General features: G+C 39.1%; 1 protein-coding gene across 5 annotated transcripts in view; it reads right to left on the bottom strand.

Moving 5' to 3' along the window:
• Window positions 1–2,572: 2,572 nt before the first annotated feature.
• inpp4b (inositol polyphosphate-4-phosphatase type II B) overlaps window positions 2,573–19,714 on the bottom strand; it is a 205,751-nt gene continuing 188,609 nt past the window's right edge. For 4 of the 5 annotated variants that reach the window (XM_033624594.2, XM_078166207.1, XM_078166209.1 and 1 more), the window contains one exon: window positions 15,443–15,640. In XM_033624594.2, coding sequence (XP_033480485.1) covers window positions 15,466–15,640 — 175 coding nt within the window. In that variant the 3' untranslated portion in view covers window positions 15,443–15,465. Of the gene's footprint in view, window positions 5,098–15,442; window positions 15,641–19,714 lie in introns of those variants that run through there. The other variant, XM_033624596.2, reaches the window with a different exon arrangement.

The following is a 19,714-nucleotide window of genomic DNA, read 5'->3' as shown; positions in this document are numbered from 1 at the left end:
TTGCCTAGGTCCCATGGCATCCACCATCCCTTCTGATGACAAAGTCAGCTCATAAACTATGCCACATCAGAAATATGACCTGCATGAAATGTGCAAATGTGACGTATTCTTGATTTTCAGAAAATCACAATGCCAATATTTCCTTTATCAACTGGGCTAGTTATTTTAGAGAAGCCAAAACGTTGACAGACTGACCTCATTCAAAAGAATAAGGAAGCATTGCAAGGCTGAAATTGGTCTGAATGCAGCCACACTCACCAAAGTGCATTGTGTATCCTTGAGGTTAAGCAAACATGCTGAGCACATTCCTTTCCGCATAAAACACTTTTTTTTAAAAAAAAAAAACAAACTGCCTTTTGAACTCGTCTAACAGAAATGTTAAACACACGACCCTTATGTTGAAAATGAAAATGAAATAAAACTACAACAAAACCACTTTTGAAATTACGTTGGAGGAAGTCCAGGTCTGTGATGAAGCTAAGATATCAGACATCTGCACAAAATGAAAGCAGCATGCTGTTATTACCTGCATGTACAGATTAATTTTCAGAAAGGACAAAGGATATTTTAACTTCTTGTAGCATGAAAAGTGTATTTATTAATAGCAATGGTTCTGCTTCATAACTATGTATATATTCCTCTGTGTATTCATCAAAGAGCTCCTCTAAACAGACCACATTAGAGGCCTTTCCAAATAAAATTCCAACAGTGATGAATATGAGTCATTGGATAACACTAATAATGACATCAGATTGAAACTGAGCTTGGCAACAGTGAATCCATAATGGGAAATCAGCTCTTTATTCTAAAGTTCTACTGCCAGACAGAAACCTGATAGGTTCAGACACAGTATCAGGTTTCAGTTTGGGTTTAGGCTGATTTTTTGGGTATGTCTTTGGGCTTGGATTGGTTGGGTTCAGGTTTGGTTATTTAAAAACATTTCTCTTCTCTCCCTCTGACTGTGCCAACTGTTTACTACTATTGCCCAGTGGGAAAGAAGAGACAGAGCGTGGTCAATGAATTGTATTAACCTGCTGAACACAACAGTAATTGATGAAATAAATAAAAATGTGGCCTCTAGTTGGGTCAGGCCCAGGTCCGAAGTTCAGCAGCTGTTAAAACTGGTAAAATTATTAATTCACATGCTCTCAATTTAAGAGATTTTTGTGAACTATAAAACTGAATGTATAAGTAAAAAAGTAAGCTGCTTCCAGACTGTGCACAGAAGGTGTTCAAAATTAGAGTCAGCAGGGCTGGAGCCTATCCCAGCTGACATTGGGCGAGAGGCGGGGTACAAACTGGACAGGTCGCCAGACTATTGCAGGGCTGACACATAGAGACAGACAACCATTCACATTCACATTCACACCTACGGACAAATTAGAGTCACCAATTAACCTGTATGTCTTTGGACTGTGGGAGGAAGCTGGAGTACCCGGAGCAAACCCATGCTGCCACGGGGAGAACATGCAAACTCTACACCGAAGGGCTCTCCCACCATGGGTCCAAGCCAGGCAGCCTCTTGCTGTGAGACGGCAATGTTAACCACTGCACCACCGTGCCGCCTGATAGAAACAGGTACAAAACAATTAATGTAAAAAGGGTAGGTGCAGTACGTTGAGGCTTCAGCCAACACCTTTTCGGTCAGCATTGGTTTGTAACTGCTTCAAAAGTAATGATTACTTATTGTTATTATTATTTTTCTCTCATGTGTATTTGAGTTGTACAGGTTGGAAAATGACTAAAATAAACTTAAACACAGATTAAAACATGATTAAAACAAGACTGAACATCCTGCTCATCATGTTGAGAGTATGCTAACTGTAATGTGATCCGATAATCTGTAAAACAAGCATCAAATCTAAACGGCCTCTGCAGCATAATCCACCTGTCTTTTGTCAGAGTATGTTCAGTGTTTACCAAACATTCCTGGCTCTTTTCCTGCAGCACAGCTAAACACACTTCCTTCTGTGTACCCGCTTCACTTAGCTGCGATGCTCTGCCAGAAGTGAGGGTGATTTACTGGTTGAGGGAGGACTACATAAACATACTGAGCATACAGATGAGGAGCAGAGGAGAGAGTTATGCTTCAGGTGCAATTTTTGATTTTTTTTTTTTTTTAAACATGTACCATGATTTTTTTTTCTTTTGCCTTGACCCCGGGGTCACCACTGGAATCTAAAGTTATTTCTGTGAATGAAGGTTGACTGCAGCTGCTGTTGAAGGAGAAAGCAAGTCAAGTATTTGATACTGAAAATACAATTTTTTGGTATCATATTTGGGTAAGTGTAGTGTTTGGTATCTAAAGGTTTTAATTGAACATACATTTTTAAAGGTTTTTCTCATTTTAACCACACACACAAAAATGATCTCTTTGAATACTTAACTTGAATATATCTTGCAAGTTGTTAATATTTTTAATGCAACATATGGATTATATTATGACTCATTTAACTGTTCAATTAAACACATGCCCGTGAAATTAAATGAAAACAGTGTGAAAAACATTACACGTCCATCATTATACAATCACAAATAACAGAGAAATCAAACAGCTCGCACACTGCAGGGCTCCAATGCTCAGTCGAAATTTATTCAGATGAGTAACGTTTCGAGCGTCAGGCTCTTCATCAGACTTTTGACTTTTGACAATCACAAATATCCACGTCAATTCATTGTTTTATTTAATTTCAAATAGACAATTGTAAATATCCAATGTACAGTATAACACAACAAATACATTTCAAACATGCATTAAAGTCCAAGGCAGCAACCCTTGGAATATAAAATCACTTAAAAATACAAAAATAAATAATTGAATTTGACACATAGCATTTAGAAACGATGGTCCTCATCCTGATCTAACTTCCTCCTGTGCCTCATGTGGTTTCGCTGGCCTGTACCTCGAGATATAAAAATACTATGGAAAAAGCTCAGGTGCAACCATTAAGAAAGTGGGATGAGTTAGGAAACAGGTTGAAATACTGGTTTGTTATTACACATGAATGAAAATACATATGCAAAAGTCAAGAAATAAAAAACAGGCAAAGTTTAGACCTGAATATGTGATGCTATAACAATTTGCAGATCAGTTGTTCAAGAACTGCGGGAATGGATGAAATTCTGTAGAGCAGTGGTTCCCAACTGGTCCTGCCACAGGGTCCAGATTTCTCCTTAGTCATTAGTTCAAGGTCCACACAGTTTAATATATTCAGCATCATACTTGTGTTTGGCCATGTTGTCGAGCTAGTATGCTGTCTCTGTCACGAAGCTGTGTGTTACTCCTCACTTTACAGCAGGAAACAGCACTTTAAAATAAAAGCTCTGTACCGGAAATTCACTGTACTTAAATATAAAGTGTGATGTTTGCAAACTTGACATGTTTGCGAGTCACTTGCCTTCAGGATGGACCCAAGACCCACTTCTGGACTGCAACCCACCAGTTGGGAACCACTGCTGTAGAGCATGATACAATTTCAGTTCTGAATGTTGCACATTCGTCATGTAAAACTTGGTACATCCAAACATGGAATGAGGCTATAAACAGTTTGTGGAGAGCAGTATTTATACCACAAAAATAACTGAGGCATGGATGTTCATTCTTGGCCTTGGGAACAGTATATTCATTAATTTTCTAACCGCTTCATCCTCTTGAGGGTCGCGGGGGGGCTGGAGCCCATCCCAGCTGACATCAGGCGAGAGGCAGGGTACACCTTGGACAGGTCGCCAGACTATCACAGGGCTGACACATAGAGACAAACAACCATTCACGCTCACATTCACACCTATGGACAATTTAGAGTTATCAATTAACCTAAAGAAATATTTCACCCAAAAAATGACCATTTGTGTATTAGTTAGTCAGCCGTGTTACCTTGAATTCATTAAGAAAACTTTGTCTTGCATGACTCCACAGAAAACAGTGAACATATTGATTTATTAAATGATTGTGGACTACCTTTAACGTCAGCAAAACTATATCAAAACATCAGTTTACAAATTCTCATACAACTTGTGCAGTATAATCCAAGTCTCATTTGTCTAGTCATATGCTCAGTACTTTCCAAACACTTGCACTTTCGCTTAAACCTTAATATTTCAAACTGAACTCTTAGATAAGAAACTTATCTATGCTCTCTTCAAAGCCAGACTCTGATACTAAGGTTGTTTTTTCAAGCGAACCTGCATGTGTTTGGGAAGTACTGAGCATACGACTGGATAAATGAGACTTGGATTATACTGCACAAGTTGTGTGCGAGTTTGTAAACGGATGTTTTAATATAGTTTTGCTGCTGTTAAACGTGGTCCTCAATCAGTCAATAAATCAATATGTTCACCTTTTTTTTTGTCAAGGCATGCACAAAAAGTTATTTCTCAAATTCAGGGTAACACTGCGTGACTTATTAATATACAAATGGTCATTTTGTGAGTGACGCACTGCTTTAACAAAAACAGTCTCAACTCAAAAGTCCAATAACTGTTGAAAACTTTTAAGACAATCAGTCAGTGGGTGGAGCTTTCTTATATGTCATCACCTCTGAAACAGTTCAGACCAAGCTGGTATTGGACCTTTAAGTTAATACTACATATTCTTTAGTCATACAAATGCACTGCTTGAAGTCTTAAAACAGATCATTAACGTACTGTGCAGCCACACACAGAGATGACCCACACACTATGGTGTGACCACAGTTACACTGTTACTGTTTATCACTGCTCAGGTCATGAAAAATAAACAAGGCAACAATGAAAAGTGCATCAATTTTACACATAACATGTTGGCAAATCCAGCTTGGGAACGGAATAACACATAACCACATAATAACATATAAAGAAAACAGAGCAACCAAAAACTAAACAACCATCAGCAAAATATAAAATCCAGCACTTTTTTTGTTTTGGTTACGAACAATAAAACATTTTTACATTTGAAGCTTTTGTTTTACAGTACACGGCTTATGGCCTCAAGAGTCAACTTTGCCGTACGTCCCCTCCGGTGGTCGGTAGCACTTGGGAAAGGCCATCAGCTGCAACATGTTGAAGGCATATTTCCTGGCTCTAATATTCTTTTGAACATTCTCAATGCGACATCCCTCTCTGGTGATCAAATAAAGAGGACGGAGAAGATGGAGGGAGGAAAAGAAAGAAAGAAAGAAAGAAAAAAAAGTGAACATGAATGAGTTTTTAAATTATGTTTGTAAAGACAGACACAAAACACAAAACACAGGATGACTTCCTACTGAATTAAGTATGTAGTTGTTTAATATGCTTCAAACAAAAACAGAATATGTGAATGACACTTAAAGGGATAGTGCACCCAAGAATGAAAATTCAGCCATTATCTACTCACCCATATGCCGAGGGAGGCTCAGGTGAAGTTTTAGAGTCCTCACAACACTTGCGGAGATCCCAGGGGAGAGGTGGTAGCAACACAACTCCACCTAATGGAGGCTTATGGCGCCCCAGAATCAACCGTCCAAAAACACATAATTGAAACCACAAAATATCTCCATACTGCTCGTCTGTAGTGATCCAAGTGTCCTGTAGCCCAGACATAAAAAGTTGTTCATGTGCTTTTGCTGGTCTCGTGTGCACACGTGAGCACGGAGCACAGAGAAGCAGTCAGAGCTACAGGCTACAATGAGGCTAAAAACAGAGTTCAAATGACGTTTTTCCAAACAACTTTTTATGTCTGGGCTTCAGGACACTTGGATCACTACGGACGAGCAGTATGGAGATATTTTGTGGTTTCAATTATGTGTTTTTGGACATTTGAATCTGGGGCGTCGTAAGCCTCCATTAGGTGGAGTTGTGTTGCTAGCCCCTCTCCCCTTGGATCTCCTGAAGTCTCTAAAACTTCACCTGAGCCTCCATCGGCATATGGGTGAGTAGATAATGGCTGAATTTTCATTTTTGGGTGTACTATCCCTTTAATGTATTTTATGACTGTCTGGCTGGTGTAGTATAAACAAGGAGCTTACAGTTACATCCATGGTAACTGTCTTGTTCCATAACGTATTATGTAACGTCATATGTAGACTAATTTTCTGTATATCCTCCATGAATTATATAATCACATCTCTGTGGCGTTCTCTTAATAAGAAAGCTCCTGCTGCTGCTCACAACTTCTTCCAAACCCCATGTGAATATATTTCACAACTACAGTTTGGTATGGTTCAGGTATCAAACCATTTTGTTTGATGATACTTTTTTTTTTTTTTTTTTACTGATTGGGCCTTGGGGTGAGACTGTTTTCTCAAATTTTTGGTACAATCTATGGCACAAAGCGACACCTGATAAACTGTGGTGCACAAACTGGCAACTGTACCCACATATTTTGGAAATGCAGTAAGTTAAGTACATTTTGGAGAGATTTTTGAGGCACTTAAGAAAATATTTGACTAAAATCTGACAAAAGATTCAAGGATAGCAGTATTCGGTCTAACACTGCAGGGCAACAGCATTTGACAACAGCAGCACTTAAATGCATCAGTTTAAGTGGTTAAACCCTGACCCCTGACATAAAATATGTACTGTAGACTGAGAAGGCATGGGAAATGGAACAGATGGAACAGATAACGTACTCCTTGAGACTCCTAAAAGAAATATTTATTAAAAGACAGGGCCCTGCTATCTCCAGACTAACATAGTGAGGTAACTGAAATCCGCCTACATATCTTACTGTATATATATATGTCTTTATCTCCCCCACCTGACTCTATACAAACATCACGCCTCTGCATACACACACATGCAACTCCCCTCCCCAACCTTCACCTTTTTTATTCTAGCCTTTTTTGTCCAACATTCCCTTTTCCTAACTGTTTTATTTCAAAATAAATACTTCAAGCTACAAAGGTTTATTTTAATTTATTGTTTGCCTGTAAGCCACATAGGCACAGCTGTGAAAAACAGCCTGGGAATTCTTGAAAAGACTGTTTGAGTTTCTGGGAAGTGAAAAAAAAACAAAAAAAAAAAAAAACTAAGTTAAAAAAAGCTACACCCAATGCTGACATATTTCCTCACATTCTAGGTGTGTCTGATTTGCAGCAGAGACCTTTAGTACATATTTGTTGCCAGCTCAGCTCTTCTGAGACGTGCAGTGTTGATGGGTAATGCCCAACAAACTGTTCAACATACAAACTTGAAGAGTATCGTACTGCTTCTACAGTGCCACAGACATTTGCCAACAAATTGCCATATACTGTATAAACAAATTTAAAAATAAAACAGCAGTCTTTACTTTAAACATACAACTGATTACAATCTTGCTTTTCTGTTTTAAACATCATGAAACATAGTTAGCTAGCTCCTGAGCCTCAGAATATCTGATGTCTGCGCTGACAGGTAACGTCTAACTTAACAGGAAGGATTCAAAATGCTGCTCCAGGAGGCGTATTTGCGCTTCCTGGGATAGCTGAGGCATGACTCGACATATTTATCCCTCTGATTGGCTCGTGCTCATTGCTGTCATTGGTTGGGTTGGTTAGAAGCAAGAGGATTTAGATTGGTTAGGGTACCAATGTCTAGGTAAGCCAATCAGAGTCAGAGTAGCCAATTTGTGTACTTGTGTTTGAAACTGTCTGTATTAAGCCATGTTAAATGTGTGTTTAATGTGTGTTTTGAATCAACTAAACTTTACAGCTCTTCACAAAGACCCCGCCGCTGACTAGTGTTTTGGAGGTGTAACTGCAGAGTGACACAGACACACCACCGCACTAGTATAAATGTTCACAACGGCGTACAGTCTGTTGCACAAGTACAAATCCCGCCTATGGCAGAGTAGGGCAGGTCATGCCTTTGCTACTCAGAGAAACACAAATTTGCATCCGGGAGTTTTAAAACCAAGAAAGACATACACTCTCAAACAGTGACCATACCCAACTCACAAAAGCAGAGTTCTGCTACACAGTATTATTAAATCTGTCTTTCCAGCAGAGACGACTTTATGTAGCTAGCTCTCCCTCTCACACACAGACACGTTATATTATTTAAGTATTTAAGTGTCTCTCTTTCCCTCACTCTTACCTGTGACTTCTCCACATCTTTTTATTTGCTGTTCAGTTTTGGTCCCATTTCCTCTCTGGTCCTCTCACCCTGGAGCTTTTCTTTCAGGCGTTGCCAGTGTACCAGCCTGACCGCATCTCTCTCTCCCTCTCTGACCAATAGTTGATGTGGACGTTCAGATTCACGCGAATATCAGACCCTTTTAAAATGAAACCTGCGCAGTTCTCACGGAGCAGCAGATGTATATCTTTAAAAGCCACAATAGTGGAGCTGCTGTTGGTTTCATCTATGTGTGTGTGTCTGTGTATGTGTGTGTGTGTGTGTGTGTCAACATGGCAAAGAGACACCTGTTGTGATGGGAACTATCACAGTGGCTGTTTTGAGTACTTTGCCAGGTGTTTATCTCTCTCTCTCTCTCTCTCTCTATATATATATATATATATATACTGTCTATATATATACTGTCTTTCCTTTTGTCAATACAATAACATCACAACTCTGCAAGACGCAGTCACAAAACTTTACAGGCGTGTAGTTGAGACCACAATGAATGCCAAGCTTGAAGATGGGTATGGTCTGAGCAAGGGGTCCGGAAATATTTGTTTTAAGTTGCAGATTGGCGTCACGGCTGGTGTGATCTCATCGCAACATGATCTATAGTTTAGAACTGCAAACAAGCACCTGTGTCAGAGCTGTCTCCGTTAAACCTTCCAACCAATAAGAATCCAGAATTTTCAGGGGCCATGATGTAAGACTTAGAATATTCAGTCTTTGTATGGTTTATTTGTTTTCAGCACCTGTCAATGCCAGGGATAAAGACTTATACTCAGAGCCAGTTTTAACTATGATAATGTCCTTCCTTCAACAGGACTCTTTAATTAGCCAATAGAAACGGTTGTATTTTAATACGTGACAGTGGAGCCTTTTTTGAATGCTTCAGAGATCTGAGAGAGAAAGCGCACCAGATCATTTTATAAATGTTCTCCTTTAGATTTAAAAATAGTAATCACATAAATCTAAAAAAACTACCTGTCAGCCAAGATGCGGCTCATTAATTCAGGTTTTACTACCTCATAGTGACGCTGCATTAACTCATGTCTGCTAATGCTTCAGACATAAATCAACGATGATGCTGCTGTCTGAAAGCATATTTTGGTGTGGGGCAAGAGTCACGGTTAGATTTCCAGAAACAGGAAACAAAGTGTTGCCCTCCAGGATTTAGTGTAACTGATGTACCCTTAAAAAAGGAAGTGAATCTCTGTTAGTGAAGCTGTCTCTGGCTGCACAGGGCAGCGATTTACTGTAAGACGTAACAGCTAATACAGGTTCTACCACACTGTATAATGTGTGCAAACTACGTGACAACTTTCATGTTAAATTTGAATATTTTGATCCATGTTGCACCACAACAGTATGGGAGATGCAGAGCACTGAAGCTATAACAAAAGAACCAAAACAAACTACTACCCAAATAATTAAAAAATGCAATCCAATATAACGATTCCAACACCTCAGGTCATTTGTGACATGTTCTCAACACATAATTAACATTACAAGCTCGAAGCTGCAAGCTTGCTTTTCAGATGTGGTTTTTGCTGTCACACTGGTTTTTTTTATTGTATTACATCACCGTGTCAAAGCATTAAAACAGCTTGTAATAGAGCAAAGAGTTAAACAGTGAAAAGTGGGGCCATCTGAATCCTGGGATACCATGACATTTTGATGGACTGTGATGTTTTTGCCAATTTGTACTTGATCAATACATAATAGGCCTTCTGTGCACTTTTTTTAAAGGGTCAGTTCACTCAAATCACTCAGTCCCTACTGTACTTATCCTGTTAGGGGCCGTGGGCGGGGCTGGAGCCTATCCCAGCTGTCATTGGGCGAGAGGTAGGGTACACCCTGGACAGGTCACCAGACTATCACAGGGCTGACACATAGAGACAGACAACCATTCACACTCACATTCACACCTACGGACAATTCAGAGTCACCAATTAACCTGCATGTCTTTGGACTGTGGGAGGAAGCCGGAGTACCCTGAGAACATGCAAACTCCACACAGAAGGGCTCCCAACCAGCAACCGTCTTGCTGTGAGGTGACAATGCTAACCACTGCACCACCGTGACACTCTCAGATGCAATTTCTTTGTAGAGCCAAAAACCAAATGCCAAAGTTGTACTTTTTTATAAATACATTTTTTGTTAATATTGCTCATATTTTGTACTTGGTGAGATTTCATCATTGAATATTCCTTATCTCTTACATTCCTGCCTTATTCTATATATAAATATGTGTGAAGTCTTAATAGTATACACACATTTGCAGTTTCATAATGACAATCCAAATTCTTGAATTCTTGATCTGACACATAACATATTTGAGTGGGGAGGTGGAAGTCTCAGTGGCGAAGATGTCATAACCTCTGAGTGAAACTGGAAATCTCTGTACTGTCAGCCATTCCAACAAATGACTGAGAAAATATTTTTTTGTCTGATTAGAGGTTGAATAAACAGCCGAAAATGAAAGTAGAAATATTTCTTTCCTCTGGACAATGTCAGAGTCAGCCAAGAATCTTCACACTCACGGTCAGAACGTGAGCTGCACCAGCACTGTCTCCTAGAAATTAAGTTTATATACAACTAATCTGAAACAGCAAATATGTTTGAGGGAAGCATAAAGCAGTGAAAAATACGGTTTAACATAGTAAGGAAATGTTGTTAATTAACGTATCTAGTATGTTGTAAAAATGTTGACTCTGGATGTATCAGCAGAATATTTACTGACAACGTATTTAAGTTGTTTTCTGCCAATCATGCAATACAGTCACCATTTATAATGACTACAGCATTAATTTTTTATATTAACATTCAACCAAAATCACGATATCTCCCTGAACTTAACCAAAGTGCATTTGTTGTTGAAATGTGGCCTCTGAACATAATCCAGGCAGCGATTACAATGCCACAACAATATAAATGAGACGGCAGTTAAGTAACACACAAACGTACAATTTCTAGAAGACAGGGTTCTTCTAGACTATGTATGCCTTTTACTGTACAGTACATATGCTGGCACAAAAGCAGATTGAGTCTTGGTGCAGGAGTGTAAACATATTGCTGCAGGGATTAAAAGAGAAGGAAATAATGTGGCAGACAGACCTGGATGTACCCTGGATGAAGAGCAATGGTTTAAGATTCTGTCTGACAGTGGTAAATGTGTCAGGGAACCATAAAGTAAATTCATCCCATATAAAATAATACAGACACTAGTGGACACCAGCCAGGCTGCATAGGATGGGTTTATCAACTAATGATTGACTAATGACAGGAAGAAACTGGCACTTTTTTTTTTACACTGTATTTGGGATTGTCCACTCATTCTGCCCTTTTGGAGAACAGTTCTTAGACACATGAGTAAATGACTAGGTAAGACATTGCCAGTGTCTCCGAGACTGTGTTTATTGGCCGACAGATCACAAGTGCATAATGTGTCAAGGGATGAATTCTCAGTTGTTATGGCTGGAGTCATCACAGCTGCTAGAACTATACGACAGGTACTGACGGTCAACGGAGTCCCCAGAAGTAAAAGAATGGATCTCCTACATGATAAAAACTGCCTCTTATGAATCTATGTTGACTAGAATGACTAACTGTGCTCTGAAGGACCAATCTGGGGGGATTTCTGAAATTATTTTGTATGATCTGGGGGCCTGGAAGTGGGATTTTTGTTTTGTCTTACCCTGCCAACTTTTTGTTTTTGTATTGAAGTCCACAGTGGCAGAGAGAAAACTCGATGCACTGCAAGCTAAAAAAAACAAGTGAATGAAGCTGTTTGACACAACATACGTTGCATCTAGAGAAAAAGAAACACTGCAAAATGTACACGACACATAATTCAGACATGCAATCTGTTTACCACTCGACAATGGTGATGCCAAATGAGCAAAAGCTTATCTTAGTTTCACCACCCTGATTGCATGAGTTATCTTCATCCCAATTACTAGCTTGTCTGTCAGTTTTTAGTGTCTTCCTGTGACTTTTGCTGCTTTGTATTTTTTGTACTTACACAGTGTGCTTCTTTAGGTCATATATGTGTCAGACTGGTGAGCGTTTTATTGCTTTAAGCATTTGAAAAAAGGCTCCATCAATCAAAGTGGTAAATCTAGTTGTGTTTACTTAAGCTGCAGTGCACTGACTTCTCTGCCAATTCTTCCATGAGCTACATTCACAGATATACAGAGAACATGATGATGAAATAATTATGAGTAATGTTATTGTGATTGAGCAGTAAGGAGTCGGAGACAGAAACAAACTTTAAGAAAGACGGGTATCAGTACAAGTGTGTTGGAAAGACAGAAAAGCACCAAAGGTCTGATTGACAATAATTATAATTGAATAAATTAAATAAGATCTGCCACAATAACACAGAATAAAAATGCATCACTCCTCCTCAGCTGGCAACACAACACTGTAATGTGATGTATTTGTATGTTAGCTGTATTGTAGAAAATTAACAGCCTCATGTTTAACTCCCACCAAGCACATCCATTTGTAAAATGGCAATACAGTGCCACACGCTTAATCCAGACATGTTTTACCCTTCTCAGCAATAAAATCCTCAAAGAAACTTGACTCATCAGTTTCACAATCAGCTTCTGCTAGTTAACTAAAAAAGTCACGTCAGCTGTATTTCACATGATGATGGAAATTTACGGATGAGGCTGGCAATATTTATATTTCTTATACAAATCACATGAAAAGGCGAAGAACAACACTGAATTGATCACACAAACACGTATTGTTTGTGTATCTAAATTGAGCGTTGCTTATTAATCTTTGCCACAGAGATCATCTCGTCCAAAAATAATAATAGATTTTATTTGTATTGCACTTTACATTTTAGCAATCTCAAAGTGCTACAGAGCAGAAAAAAAAATAAAACAGAATTAATACAATTTAAGAATTACTAAAAATGATTAGAGACAATAAATAGTTAAAAGGAGAACCTATAAAAGACATTTAACAGAATGCTTTTGTAAAAAAAACATCAGTAGTGTGGGGGGCCCTGAGGTGGTCAGGGAGGGTGTTCTACAGCCTCGGAGCAGCAGAGGAAAAGGCCACAAACCCATGGTGTGGAGCTTGAAAAAAACTATTGAAAACAGATTGCTGAGCCCCGTTGTTGCACTGTGTGACGTGCACGCAGGCGTTGTGGTTTGTTTGTAATCAGTCCCACATTCATCATCCTGCTGCCACAAATATCTCATTCCACAGCTGAAAGTAATCCCCATAATGCACAATTAATTCTTGTTTGAATAACATTTGCAAAAACGGCAGTGCCCAGCAGTTTAAGCAAAGTCTTTTTTAAAATACTTTTTGAGTAGGAAGTAATTTGTTTGATGCAAGGTGACACAGACTGAGTAGGGAAGTCCAACAGTATTGAACATTGTTGTTGACATTTAGAAAAACATGGTTCAATGCCAGGCTTCATGAACTTAAACAGAAGATCTCTGAGAGACAGAATTGGCTTTACGTATATATCGATATGCAGTTTGAGCTTAATGTTACAGTTTTATCTGAATGCCTGAACGGGGATTTTTTGAAGCACTGTCTCTGGAACAATTAACACTTGTAGCCAGCGCGTTTACCAAATGTGGCAAACAGAATGCACATACTTCTGGGTAAACTGTTAAGTATCTCTTCCATAGATTTAGCCTTTACTTTGATTTCATATGACTCAATTTGTTCTTAACTAGAAAACCCACTCCCTCAAATCCTTTTACTGCCTTTATGTGCATTGTTCGGTTGTGTCCAAACCAGGTATAAGCCTGTAGGTCAATGACTTCATTGCATTTTAAATGTGTTTCTTTAAGTGAGATAAAATCAGGATTATGATCAAATAGCATTTTTTTCCTCATTTCCAAGCGGTCCACCCGTTTATGTGCCTGTGCACCAATGTGAGACTGTCAACATTTGTCACGGCAAAATTGTCAACTGTTGTTTAACACTGGTTTCTCATTGCTACACTATTTTGCCAAGTGCCTTTCCACACTGACACACGTGCTGCCTCACTCACATCACGTGATGTGGGTAAAGTCTTATGACCAGACTTACAAAGAAGGCGAGATTTAGCCTTTTTTTCTTTGCCTACAACAATTGATTTGTTTCCTTCTGCTGTGTTTTGGTTGTTTAAGGAGAGTGAGAACATTTTAAAGGAAAAAAAGAGAAAACCTTTTCTCCTTATCTGTATTGACGGTGCGTCACATTTGGAGAACATGTCTGTACTTTGTGGTTACCTGTGCATGTGTGTTTATGAAAACTTTATAGCAAACTTGCACAAAAAAAAAGCAAAAGCTAAAAGTGTTTTTCATTTATACTTTTCATCTATAGTTGGTGCTTTGTGTGTTTATTCAAATGATGGTTTGTGTGTTCTGTATTGACGCAACTCTTTTCAAAGAGTTTGAAGAGTTTTGCAAGAATTGTTTGCTTTTGCTAGAGATGTATAATGCATTGCTGCTTTGGTGTAAGGCAGGTGTCGGCAACCTTTACTATCAAAGAGCCACTTTTGACCAAAATAATATTAAAAAAATATCGAGCAAAAGAATATATTTGAACCCTAAAATGAAGGACACGCAGCCTATTAAGTCTAAAATGGCCAATCAACATTACTAATATGTCTAAATGAGCATTCATTAATATGTTTTACTTCAAGGTGGCGACTCTGCAGTGGGCTGTTTATGATTATTTGGAACTTAAACTCTGCAGAGTTGGCAGTGAAAGCAAATGAAGCTGTCCACATGCTATTAAATTCTCTCTTCTCATTTGAAATTTTTACTTTTTTTTTGGAGCTAGGGAGATTTTAGAACAGTCACCGCTCTTGAGGTTTGTGGCCACAGATGTTTGAAGCACAGGTGCATTCATTAGGCCTATAACAATGATAAATGACATTAAAATGTAAAAAAAAACAAAAAAAAAAAACAAAAAAAAAACAACAACATTATTTATGTCCATGTGATTTCTTTGTCAAAGCCACAGGGAGTCACTGAAGACGTGTGAAAGATTGTGGTTAGTGTGCAGAGTTTTGAAAAAAAAAAAAAAGTTTAAAAGACAGTACCAAGCAATTAGAAAAAAACTGAAACATTAGTCTTAGGAGAGTTTGTTCTTGTCAGACATTTAGGACTAACTTAAAATTTGCAAAACATGATTCCTGGTAAATCAGAAAAAGAGTAAATGTTATATTTTACTTTATACCATCTGATTGAAATCAATCTCCTCCAATCCACTGCTGCTCAGGGATTAACACCCCATAGCTTGAGGTGGATATTGAACCACATGTGCTAATTACCCTTAAATTACCCTTAAACAAGAAAGCCAATCAAATCACACTACCACCACTCATGAAAGAATAACCAGCAAACACAGAAGAAGGAGTGAGTAGAGATGGCATTGTCAGCAAATTTATTGATATTTTGCAAGCAGAAAAACAAGACTTAAAATGAGCCACACAACCAGTAAGTGCGAGCTAACGAGCAGCAGGGCAATGGGGTAAAAGTGTCGTGACGCTGGTTTGTTCTCTGTCACGGCGCCAGCCTCAGGGTCCTCCCACTGCCCAATGTCTCCCTGGGTCAGTCGACTGCAGGGGCACCCATCAGAGTGAAACAGAACGAACAGAGACAAATCAAAACACCGTGTTGTTAGTACAGTCCAGATGCTGTCTGAGTGGGACCTCTAGCACAGATCGATCACTTGAGAGGCCATATAGGCTAGTACCAGAAGGCCCACTCAGACAAAGAGACATTAGTACAGACTTCGCTTTAGAGAGCCACAGCCACAGACAAGCAGGCAGTGATGGACGGAGCAGAAATGTGAGAAAGAGGCTCACGAAAAGCTGCACAGTAAGCCATGTACTGAAATGACTGAGTTGGCAGAGGACTGAGGGGGGAGGCATGCAGTTGTATGGTGAAAGTTTTATGTAGAACATCTTTCATTACATCTGATCCAGCTGATATGCATTCAATTAAGTCTGGAGGGGAAGAATCATGTTTACAGTGGCTGTTTAACAGGTTCTGTGAAATGTGAGAACTTGTTTTCAATTTCCTTTGCATAGCATTTCACTTCATTCACACTTTGTTTGTACTGAAAATATCATCAGAGTGAAATGGCTTCCTTTAAGGTAATCAGCACCTTTGGACAACTGCAGAAGGCCCATGTGAGAAACTCATGATGATTTATCAGATCTTTGTGGATAATGAAACTGGGAACAGACAGACAAGCACATGCATGCCTGAAGGTTTTAGTAAGTCATAGTCTGGAGTGATAGAAACAGCAAACATCAAAGCAAATGCCGTCAAGCCAAATACCTGATGGATACACTGCCATGAAAACTGTCTCTGTATGCAATGAATTTGTGTTTGTTGTTGCATGTACAGACCGTCACTTCATGGCATCAAATGTCATACTACATACAGTAAAACACGGCTTGTAAAATTATGTTGTGGTCAGATATATCACAGTTGAAGGTCCACCATGATTTTTACTTGTCCCACACATAAAGCTACAGTATACCAATCCAGACAATCAACCCCTCTAGCCTGTCTTAGAGGGGTTGATTGATTGGCTAGATGGGTTGATTGTATTCTGTTGTCACGTTTGTGTTGTTGTCTTACCTTGCGGTTGTATAAACATTGCGTACTCACCAATTAATGGGAGAGTAAATACGTCACTCATTCGATAGCACTGGCGTTGCCAGCAAGATAGGTTTGATTCGACAAATCTGACCAGTGTCTCACGATAAATGCACTGATGTTAATGTCTCTTTAAACTTGACCGCACAGACAACTGCAACTGTTTTATTAATCTAAAAACACTGAGCTATAATCAGATGCCCCTGATGTCTGATTTTAGAGAAAGAGGGGCATCTGGAATACTTTGCTTCACTCCAAAGTCGTCGAAATCCAGTGCTTGGGCAGTGACTTGCAGTGTCGGAAACCAATGAAAAAGGTGTGCATGATGCGCGGCTGGTTGCCGCTGGAATGCGGGAGGTCAAGGGCGAAAGTTAAGGCCCTGAAAGTCCAACTGGGTTGGGCTAGACGGGTATTGGATTGGTCCAAAAAGACTCCCACCCGAGGGAGTGGTGTTCACGTCCCGTAAGATTCTGAAGCCAAACCCTTTTCGTTTTTCCTAAACCTAACCACGTGTTTTTGTTGCCTAAACCCAACCACGTGCATTTTTTGTTGAAGGAAAAAAACATCAATTTGTGGTGTTGTACCGATGTAATGTGTTTATTTTGAAAGAGACTAAAACAGAAGTGTATTTTGAAAGAAGACAATGCATATAACAAGCAGAACTTGACAAGGTGTCCCAGAAAGTCCACAACCAACACACCAAGGGTACCTTGCATGTTGTATGTGGACGCTAATATGTGACGAGATCAGAGTGAGAATGTGTTGCATTCCAGGAAAAGGGTCTCCTCCACAAAGGTGTGGATTTTGGGGGAAATGCAGGTACACGTCCCTCTCAGTATTTAGAATGTGCATTTGTCCCACCAAATAAAAACAGGAAAATAGCAGAGGACGTTTATTTGAACAAAACTAGTGATATTTACACCATAAATTGGTGCAGAAACATTCACCAGAATGCAGGAAATAAAGTGTTTGATGCTCAAAATTTTTCTGGCAGAGAACCTCTAAACTCCCTGTTTCATATGTGTTTTAAAATGGTCACAGCTCTCAATGAGTGTGTTGGTGTCAGAGGGGAAAGACAACACAGACGGTCGAAGAGGATCGCTTCATTGTGCTTGGAGAATATCACTGCAGATTACTGGAGCGTACTTTTACAACTTTTATCCTTTTATTCTAAATCTTCAACACAGATCTCACACCAAAACTCTATTGAGAAAACCCAAAGCACGCATATTCAGAACAAATACAAAGCTAAGGAGGCAAATACAGTCGTCTTAGAAGTATAACGCACTACTGTAGGTGCTGTTTTCAAACACTGAGCTACTGTTTGAATGCAGCAACTGCAGTACGACACTGATCTACTGCTGCACTGTTGTTTTAACCCCCTACGGGAGCTGTATGGCATGTGTTCAAATTTTTCAGTCGTCACAAAGTGATAGTAACAGTCTGTCACGCATAAATTAAGAGGAACATTTTTGTGTGGCAATTTCCCTGTTATATTCTACATAATGCTCACAAATGCGCCCGGGGGTTAGTCACATGCTCGGCAGCTGTAACTGTTATGGCAAATAATGCATAAATAGTTGTTGGTGACAGTTGTGGATGCAAAAAACATCAAATCTGATAAGAACACTGCTTTGTAAACACACACACACACACACACACACACACACACACACACTCTTTCTGGGATCCTTTCTTTTTAAGGCTAGATTGATGCCAATTAGTGGATAAACAATATTCTACAATTTAATTGTGCACATAACATATATGAGAAGATCTGATGAACATGTCACAAGATTAAGCAGTTAGTGATCATTTTAAATATTGAACTTAACTGTTAAGATTTCTATATATCATTGATTTTAATGTTTTTTAACCAAACTTGACCAAAGCCATTATTTATGTATCAAACATTTGGTTTGGTTGAAGAATTATTTATTGAATTTATTGACTATAACAATGTTTTTGTGTCCATAAACCCTCAGACATCCACCACCCTGGAGATATAATATTACAAAGTGTGGAGATTGGTCTGGATGTGACACTAGCGCTAAGGTGACCGCTCAAAGAGCGGTGCACATCAAAACAGCTAATGTTAGCTTTGAAGGAAACACTGGAGAGATTCAGCCAGACTGAGCCTCAGTCAGACTCAGACTCAGCTGAGGAGTCTGCTGTGCATCCAAATCAGCGACTAGCAGAAGTGTCAGAATGTTAAGTGTTGTTGGAATTTTTTATTGTTTATGTTGTTAGCTTGTTAGCTTGTAACTGGCAGTGGCTGAAACAGCATTAATGGTTCTCAAAACATAGACTATTATCAGCTACGCTGTTATACTGTAGTGTGTTCTTGTTGTTATAATGTGGTTATATCCTCCTGAGGTCTGAACTTTTGTTTGGTATGCATTTTTAATTTCTCCTATCAATAGGGCCCATTAAGTATAAAACATTAAACACTGTCAACAATAAAGTCCCAATGTCTTCAAACAGGTACCTTCTAATTCACAGTATCTTAGCTTGTTGCTGTTGCTAAATTTGGTCTAATTTCTTGCCATATAAGACTATAAACATAAATAAACAAGTTTCAACCATAAACTGTGATCAGATTTTGGACCTTGTCCACTTTTGTGTCTGGTTCGGCTGCAGACTGACTTGGCAGAGATGACTGCCATCTTGTTTGCACATGGATTAGAGTATTGTGGTCTTACTACCACTAGGTGGCAGAAAAAAGTGTCCATGATTGAGAACAACAGGTCTAAGTTAAGTAGAGTGAAGTATAAGGTCAAGTAAACCCAGTATGTGATGCCCTGTAATGAGGACACGAGGTCTCCGTAGGATATACCAGAGGTCGTATCAAAGTTTGTATAAAGATATATTCTGTCTGGCTGAGATTCTAATTTTGCACAGACAGCGCCCCCTTCAGGAGAAGAATGTGAAAACACTTCTCTAGTGACAATCTTTGCACAGATACAAGTCAGTATAATCAAAATTAGACATTTTCGGGGAAACTAACGGGAAAAACCCAAAAC

This window comes from Epinephelus lanceolatus, chromosome 3 (assembly GCF_041903045.1).
Source record: "Epinephelus lanceolatus isolate andai-2023 chromosome 3, ASM4190304v1, whole genome shotgun sequence".
Classification (NCBI taxonomy): Eukaryota; Metazoa; Chordata; class Actinopteri; order Perciformes; family Serranidae; genus Epinephelus; species Epinephelus lanceolatus.
The sequence above is the reverse complement of the archived record's forward strand: the minus strand, read 5'-3'. Positions and strand labels throughout refer to the sequence as shown.